The sequence below is a fragment of the Formica exsecta genome, unplaced genomic scaffold (genome assembly GCF_003651465.1).
Source record: "Formica exsecta isolate Colony F162 unplaced genomic scaffold, ASM365146v1 scaffold222, whole genome shotgun sequence".
NCBI classification, from domain to species: domain Eukaryota; kingdom Metazoa; phylum Arthropoda; class Insecta; order Hymenoptera; family Formicidae; genus Formica; species Formica exsecta.
In genome coordinates this window covers 1,499,240-1,508,564 of record NW_021849518.1, presented here as the reverse complement: position 1 = coordinate 1,508,564, position 9,325 = coordinate 1,499,240, and the positions used below count along the sequence as shown (strand labels likewise).

The window sequence follows — 9,325 nt, the reverse complement described above, 5'->3', positions numbered from 1 at the left end:
ATGTATAATATCTTATAATATATATATATATATATATATATATATATATATATATATATCATCCGCGTCTAACTCTTATACCTATCCGGAGAAGTTAAATTGTGTTTTTCACATGAGTGCAATATATATATGTATATGTATTAATTTCTTTATTTAATAATTTCTTTTATTTTAATTTGTACATATTGTTTGTAAAATTATATGCTATCCAATCTTTAAAAAAAAGATAAATTTTAGTATATAAAAATTAGTAAATTTTGTAAATAAATTTTAGTTTAAGGATGTAGGTTACTCTTTTCTCCATTTTTTTCATGTCTTTTTTAAATCTTTTTAAGTTTTTGTGCTTATTATTATGCGTAACATGAAGTCACATACATGATGTAAAGCGTCAGAAATTGCTTTGCACGATTTAACTCGAGATCTCCGTTATGTCGGAATCCGCAAATCCCAAGGATGGGCATGGCGCTCCCCTCCTTCAGGATCCTTCTCTTTCACTTGGCCGTCACGATTTTTTGTCGCTCTAGTAGCTACAGGCAGCAAGCAGTCAGTATACGTGTACGGTCGGCTACACGTTCAATACAATCTCGCTTACATATTTTGTCCACGATAATTCTCTTTTTCATGTAAAAGAAAAAAGAACACGAAGAAAACAGGATACACAATATTTTATTCGTAGAAGATTATCCTCCTTGGATCATTCGATTCAAACTATTACGAAAACGAAACTGCCAATCTGGATAATTTGATTCGGTGCAACAATAATAATGAGTGCATAGTGATCCATATGTACATATGTGTGTTTTATTTTTATGTGCACTAAGTATGCAATATGTCTATGCGAATGGTAATGCTGATTATCTGATTAACGATAAAGAGTGGATCGATATCAATTGGTAACTGTGAAGTATTCACTGCATCTGTGCTACTGCAAAGTTATCATGGTGTAAGTTGAATATTTCTCTGATAGTAATTGAATACAATTCGAGTAATATCGTAGCGATATCACGTTAAAAATTGACTCGCTTAAATATGTAATTCCTTTACGGAAACGATGAGCAATAGAAATAATGATTCGTATAAATTAAAAGAAAGTTTGATTTGCAGGAGAACATATTAATAATGATTAAAAGAGCCAGTCTCACGCACATGTGCACATTTTTTTATCTCGGTATATTGCTTCTTTCAAAATGCGTAATCCAAAATGTTATAAAATTTCATTGTGACACTATAAATGTCACAATGTTTTTTTGGTTTAAGAACGCAATTAAATGTATAAATAATTATACATTTACTTTTGTTCTATTATCTATAACCATTCACGATATATTGCTAACCTTTCCTTGTCATAAAATAACTTTCTTTGCGTAACATGCACTTTGTTTGAGATGCGCATAGTCGGCGGAAGTGCAAAAATGCATTCTGCGGTGGGTATCATTAAATCAGCCTATAACATTTTATCAGTTCCAATATATCCGTTCCTTCAGTCCATGGAATGTGTACAAAAGAATGAAAGAAGATTGCAGTAAGGTTGTACCTTTTATCCGCATCTATCTTTAAATCTGTTATTTGACATAACTAGAAAACATGGCGCTTTTATAAGTCGTATAACGTAAAAGCTAAGAATTCTGAAATGATTTGATCCTGTTGATATGTATCTTGTGTATTCTTACAACCGTGATCAAAACATCAGAAAAATGTTAAAGAAATACCGATCTATTTAACAACAAGGTATTACTTTTACTAGTAATTATACAACATAATTATAGAATTATTTCAAACCGTTATTGGTCTTGAAAAAAATAAAGCCAGCCTTTGAGAATCTACATAAATAACAAAATTCTATTCTTCATCTAAGTTTAAACTTCAATGGAATTTAATTTAAACTGCAATTATCAGGATCAAAGATACAAACTTTACAAAAAAGAATAGCCAACGTAAAAATTCTCGCTGAGAAAGCGAAGAATGTAAAATCTATAGCATACTGTGGAAGAATACTCAATAATTCTGAGACACCCTGTATATGTAGAAAGCATCGAAACACCGTTACATCTGTTTTAACATTAAGAAAAGATGCGCGAGGAGAGCTTCTTCATATGATCATATCAAGTCTGAAAAATATTTGAGTTGTATTATTTTTTTTATATCAAAATGTGTCAGATTAAAATATAAAATAACTCAAACAGTATTTAATGAAAAAATACTTTATTATAACGTATATATTAATTTTATATATATATATGGAGAGAAAAAGAAAGAGATCTTGAATGAAATTTGCGCTTTTCTTACTTCTAGCTCATATCTGTTAATGATTTTCCTATTGTGGAATATCTTTTCATTGAATCAAGCACAATGGAAACCCTGCATTGAGTTGAAACAGGATTTTCTGGTGCCTTGCAAATGTGCCATATCTATGAATTATCCACCATTAATTGAAATGGATTGCGATCGGGTAATTTTTACGCGCGACATGATGAACATCTTGCATGATCAGCCGATCGTATCGATCAGCCAGAGGAATTGCGGCTACCAGACTTTACCAGAAGATCTTATTAATTCCGGTTTAAATCTCAGGAAACTTGACCTGTCAAACAATATGATCCATCGGCTAATGGATCGTGTACTGCAACTGCAGAGTGAACTACACGAGCTCCGACTCGCTGATAATCTGTTGGGTGACAGTTTAAACCCAATATTTTCCAGCAATGAATTTCACAACATGGAGAAACTCAAAATACTCGATCTCAGCAGAAATGGTCTCAAAAGCATTGAGGAAGGAATTTTAAAAGGATGCACTAATTTGGAGGAGCTATATCTTGATGGTAACAATTTGACTGCGGTGCCTACTACTTCCTTGAAAGGTCCACGTGCCATTAGAGTGCTATCCTTGGCCCGAAACAATATCGGTATGATTATAATATATATGATTCATAACATAATTAATTTATTAAAGTAATTGTTTATTAAAGTTATTTTTAATTTGTAGTTTATTTTTATACAGGGTATCCGGAATCAATCGCATCATCCGTCGTGTCTAGGTAGAACAGGTAAAACCGAGAAGAAAAGTCCTTTACCATTTTGTGATTTTCGCAATAATTATTGAGAAATTAATTAAAATAGATCGGCCGATGCGCGGCCATTATTGATATTGATATATGGTTGCTAGGACACGAAAATTCAGCGTTATATATACCGCTCGTAGCGCGCCTAACGATCGCATATCTTTGGGTTGTCTCTTCTCGCCGCGCGCTTATATTCGCGCAAATTGGTCGATCTTTTTTAATTAATTTCTCAATAATTATTACAAAAATCGAAAAATGATTAAGAACTTTTCTCCTTGGTTTTACCTGCTCTACCTGCACACGACAGGTGATTATACATTTTATACATTTGTATATTCTTGTTTATGTGAGCATGTGCACATATTTTTACGTGCACACGCATGTGCGTGTATGTGCACGTATTTTTCATATTTTTATATTTTTTAAATGTTATACTTTTAAAAAGTAATTTTATAATCATACAAGAAATAGTAAATATTTTATGATTAAATGCCTTTTTACAGCACAGTTTACGGTTATTAAAGCGTTTTTCATGAAATCTAATTGTAAAATAAGAGAAATAGTAGATATGTTGTTTCAATCGCCACATATATTGTCTCTTATCGTTAGCTTGAAGATGATATTTTTTCGACGCGAGAATTTTCACACCTCATTTTCTTTACGTGTCTCTATTATACTATGCCATTGACACATTTATGTTCTTCTGTGAAATGTTCTCGTATTTAAACAATATTAAAGTAATATCTACATATTTACAATAAAAATGCATGTTGATTAGCATGGAACAGATATTGTTTACTTACGAGTTTTTCTTGATAAAAAAATAATTTTGAGCACTTACAATCATTTTTAAATAAATTTTTAAATTATTTTTAATAAAAGTTTTATAACGATTATATATCTTTCGAAACATTTATGCGCAAACATTGACTTCATTCTTTTGATTGTTATCTTATTTTACAGATTTTCTTCCACGAGATTCTTTTATAACATTTAGCGAATCACTATTACGATTGGATCTCAGCTACAATGAATTGTCTCACATGGAAGACAATGCTTTTTTCGATCTTCAACATTTATTATTTCTCAGCATTTCCCATAATTCTCTTAGCCGCTTCAACAGCGACGTCTTTAAAAGTAAGTGTTGCATATTAATACGCTCTTATTCGTATTGATATTTCTCGAAAATCCAGACTTCCATCGAAAAAGTTTCGTATAAAAGTTTTGTGGTTTTGAGGGAGATATAAGATGGTGCCATATTGGTTCGATCTTGGATGAAGGTCATGAGGTTATTTCAAGGATATCTTCATTTCCTCAAATAGAACTATTCTAATTTGTTTATATAAATTGATCCTTTGCAATATTCGGCGTAAAACGTTATAAGAGTACAAACTACAAAATCTTAAAGATTGAACGTAATCCATCGGAAGATAATTTCCCATAAAGAATGTGCGGGGTTCTTTATCAACAAAAAATCCAGCAAAATTGCAAAACCATAATAAAAATAAATTGCTATGACTATTTCAGGTGTATCCAATCTACTTCATTTGGATCTTTCAGCTAATTTTCTCCAGGAGTTTCCTACCAACGCGCTAAGACACTTAACAAATTTGAAATTCCTAAATATTTCTAACAACCTGATTACTGTAAGTATTTCCACAAATGATGCTCAATTGTCATCAATGTATGAACATATTTAGCTATCATTGTTTTCCAATTTGCAAAAATTTTATTTCAATAAATGATCATATTGTATTTATCTTGCATCGTGATGATCTACAAACCACTTTTTTTATTTTTTGTAGGAAATAGAACAAATACACTTATCACGCTTGACTGAGCTGCAAGTATTGGATTTTAGCCAAAACAATATAGGCCAGCTCGGAATTAATACGTTTTCCAATCTTTCCGCTCTTACTAGACTGGATCTGAGCCTTAATGCGCTGCGTACGGTACGTTTCTTACATATAATGAAAATTTATCACAGAAGAACGAAACTGAAACTCAACTTACAAAGTAAAAAAATATTTTATTTTTAATTTGGACAAGAATAGTATCGCAAATTTATAATTTTATATCGCATTTTTATATATCATTTCTTATAGATTGAAGAATCATCCTTTATGGGCTTGACAAAATTGAAATGGCTATCCTTAGAAGACAACAACATTCTATTGGTGCCAGCTTCAGCGCTCATGCGATTACCATCCCTGGCACACTTGCATCTGCAATTTAATCGCATCGCCGCACTTTCCATCGAACTAATTCACGCCACATCGAAGAATCTTGTGACTATCAGCTTGTCACACAATCTAGTACGCGAGATACAGCCCAGATTGTTCTACAACTTCGAACATCTTATCGATATCAAACTCTCCGATAATATGCTGTCAGTCATTTCGCAAAACACATTCGCTGGTCTGGAAGACACCTTGTTAAACCTCGATATATCGTATAATCGATTGACAACTATCACTGAATTGTCACTGAGGAATCTGCTCTCGCTGAATCTGGCAGGTAACCAACTAAAACGATTATCGCCGGAAACATTCAAATACTTACATAGACTGAGGTATTTAAACCTCAGTAGCAATCCCTTATACGGTGGCTTCCCGCCAGTATTTCCCTCGTCCTTGATCAATCTCGACATATCGCATACAGAGCTTAAGATCCTACCGAGTGTATTGCTGCTGAATCTTGAATCACTGGAGAAAATCTTTCTTTCTGGCAATCAGCTACAGGAAATCAATGGAGGCACCTTCCAGAATTTCTACAATCTCACAACAATTGATCTTTCGTATAATAGCATCCAGCGCATCGACATTGGCGCTTTTGTCAATCTTATTAATCTCTACTCGTTGAACTTGTGTGGTAACAATCTCACGTTATTTCTCGGTGAGCATTTCAACACCGGCACGGGCTTAGAAATCCTTGATTTGTCAAACAATCGTATTAGTCAGCTGTCTCCAACAGCCTTTGTGATCCATCCGAGGCTTACGCGACTTGACCTCTCAAACAATCAATTTGTCCAGTTTTCGAGTGACTTTATCAAGTCATTGCAGTTTTTGAAATGGCTGGATCTGTCTAGAAATATGTTGCATCATGTGAACGAGTTTGCCTTCTCGCAGATGGGAAGATTGCGCAATCTGGATCTCTCCAATAATAGAATTGAATCGGTATGTACGATATTGTGATAAGTAGATAAGTAATAGCAAGAAAAAAAGAGAGAGAAAGCATGAACAAGAAAAAATAGAGTAAAGAAAAAGAAAGAAAGAGAATATACGAAAAAATGATAAAATAAAAATAAAAAATTTATTAATAAATAAAATAAAACTTAATTATTGAAAATAAAATTGTTACAGGTAGATGAGCTGGCCTTTTACAACTCTACGCAGCTTCAATTACTGGATTTATCTAACAATATTTTAGAAACGTTGAGCGAGCGCACCATGGAGGGTCTATCCCGATTAGAATTTTTGAATCTATGTAATAATCGACTTGCCTCGCTACCCGAGACCATCTTCGATCCCTCAAGGATTCGCGATATTGAAAGGATTGATCTATCTGGCAATCGTTTCAACGAGATACCAATCCGCGCTCTGCAACGACAATTGGCGTCACTGTTCAATTTAAAAATAGCTCGCAACCGGATAGTGGAGATGTTCACGCAAGTCATCATCAATAATGTAAAGGCACTTGATCTCTCTGAGAATCCATTGAGCGAAAACGCAATACGTGGCATCTTGGGTGAGGCAAAGATTCTACGATCGTTGAATCTCGCCGATACGGGTATCAGAACTATTTCTAGGCTAGAGATGCCATTTCTGAAGCATCTGAATCTCTCAGGTAATGCAATCACAGATATTCAATCGGTCACGTTGGAGCGCACTACGATGCTAGAGAGCCTAGATTTATCGAGGAATCGTTTAACAGATTTTACAAATCTGATTAGTAGCTTTAAAACTCTATCCGTACTCCAGAGTCTAGACATCTCTAATAATGAAGTAAAGAACATCAACGAGAGCAGCTTCGACAGATTGGTCACGCTACGTTCCTTAAAAATGGCAAACTTAGCGAATAGTACCAGGATCGAGAAAAACGCATTTAAATCGTTGAAAAGATTACGATGTCTACATGCTTACAATTATCCTAAGTTGGGCTATTTCGACATACAAGGTATTTTGAAGGATATGACAAATCTAGAGACGCTGGACATCGAGATCAAAGACTCATCAGTAGGTAACGAGCAGCTATCAATACACACTCATCCTCGTCTGCAAGTATTAACATTGCGAGGGGAAAAACTGCGTAGTATTTTCTCGAGCTCGCTGGTTGGTGTACGAGGATTAAGATTTTTCCTAGGTTTAAAAAATACTTCCGTAGACTCGATACCGGCTGCTCTCTTCTTTCCGGTGCCGCGTTCTACAAAGATTGAATTAGACGTTTCTGATAACAAATTCACCAATTTATCAGCTCAGCTATTAGCCGCTTGGGACGAACGCGGAGATTTCATAAGAATCAGCGGATTAAATAATAACCCGATCAATTGCAGTTGCGAGGCAAAACATATATGGAGATGGCTCAAATTGTCAGGCAATAAAGCGCCTATTGTTATCTGTGCCAATCCTGAACATTTGGAGGGTGTAATGCTCAACGATCTTACAAAAGAGAATTTCTTGTGCAATCATACTACGTCGACAAAACCGCAAATGACGGAAACTACACTATTGATGAAATCGACAACACACGAACCAGAAATAATTTGGACTGTCGCACCGATGGTGCAAAATAATCGAAACAAACATATTGATCATACAAGTAAATTGCTATTCGTCAAGCTTAAATATTTTTAATTTTTTGTCTCTCAACAAAAATTTTGAACAACCAACGATTGTTTTAAATTTGAAATAAATTTTAATCTCCGGCAAAAAAAAAAGATTTATTTAATTTTTGAACAAAAATAAATCAAATTTTTAATTAATAAATAATAAAAAATTATTTTGCTATTTTCCGCTAAGAAAATTTTTTTCATGTTAAATTTGATATAATATTTTTTATAAACATTGTATATTATGAATAATATATATATATATTATACTGATTGACAGATGCATCCACAATGGGTAATATTTCAAACACTGATGATACCCTCATTATCAGCATTATTGGCGGTGTAGTGGCATTCATCGCGATCATCGTTATCGCAATTTGCATCTGCCGACTGCGATGGAGCAGCCAAATGCAAGAAACGAGAATGACAACGATGGGAACGTCAACCATCCCCGAAGAATCAATGATCCCTGAGGCGTCAATTATACGACCAACAAGTGCCTACTCAGGCAAGGTTAATCATCATGATCTATACATAGGCTCGTACAACAGCTCGACTTTAGAACGAGGCAGCAATGGTTCGATGCTACTGACTACTCCTATGCAGATGATGCCCTATACGCAATCAATACATATGATGCATGCTATGAATCCGTCCTCGCCCTCACTGTCTACGCAGCAAATCTATGAATATTATGACAATTCACCTCTTCCCATATACGTTACAGAGAGCAAAATAGACAAATAATTGATGTAGAGACATTGATTCCCGAATATCATAAATATCTAAAAAATGCATTAAAAAATATATTTTAATAAAAAATGTATATATATATATATATATACATATATATGTATACATACACAGGGTGATTCGTATAAAGTGATCGATTTAATTATTAGCGAAATTTGAAGACATAAAAAAATAGTTTATACCGACATGTTCAGTACAAAGGGAGTTCATATAGTATAGTGGAAACGATTATTTTATGAGTGTAGGCGTTGAGGACATTTCAGTCAACTTGATTTTTTTTAAATGGAACCTTCTATTTTTTATTGCATATTCTTATAGCCCTTCTTGAGATCTTTTCAAAACACTAATAAAATATTTTTTCATTAAGTATTTTTTGAGTTATTTTATATCTTAATTTTTACACATATTTTAATATAAAATATTTCGTGAAATATTTAGTTTTCGATAATCTTACCGTAATACTTTTATGTACAGAATAATGAGACAAATGAATTGATATAAAGAAAATAATTGTTTTTAAAAAAAGTATGTAATTGTTTACAAAATATCTTTTTAACAATTTCTTTTTTTATACATCGATTGATTCATCTCATTATTCTGTATACATAAAAGTATTACAGTAAGATTATCGAAAACTAAATATTTTACAAAATATTTCATATGTATTTTATATCAAAATATA

General features: G+C 33.2%; 1 protein-coding gene across 1 annotated transcript; it reads left to right on the top strand.

The window, feature by feature from the left end:
* Positions 1-553: 553 nt before the first annotated feature.
* On the top strand, positions 554-8,646 carry LOC115235466 (protein artichoke-like). Its single transcript, XM_029807282.1, has 8 exons — positions 554-943; positions 2,293-2,903; positions 4,023-4,196; positions 4,587-4,705; positions 4,865-5,011; positions 5,165-6,235; positions 6,422-7,877; positions 8,168-8,646. The coding sequence occupies exons 1-8, from the start codon at positions 939-941 to the stop codon at positions 8,635-8,637; spliced, it is 4,053 nt and encodes a 1,350-aa protein (XP_029663142.1). The 5' UTR covers positions 554-938; the 3' UTR covers positions 8,638-8,646.
* The last annotated feature ends 679 nt before the right edge of the window (positions 8,647-9,325 follow it).

What these genes read in the sequence shown, in the direction of transcription:
- LOC115235466 (XM_029807282.1), top strand. An exon ending in GCCTTAATGCGCTGCGTACG is followed by an intron (nt 5,012 to 5,164) that starts GTACGTTTCTTA and finishes CATTTCTTATAG; the next exon opens with ATTGAAGAATCATCCTTTAT. An exon ending in CCAATAATAGAATTGAATCG is followed by an intron (nt 6,236 to 6,421) that starts GTATGTACGATA and finishes AAATTGTTACAG; the next exon opens with GTAGATGAGCTGGCCTTTTA.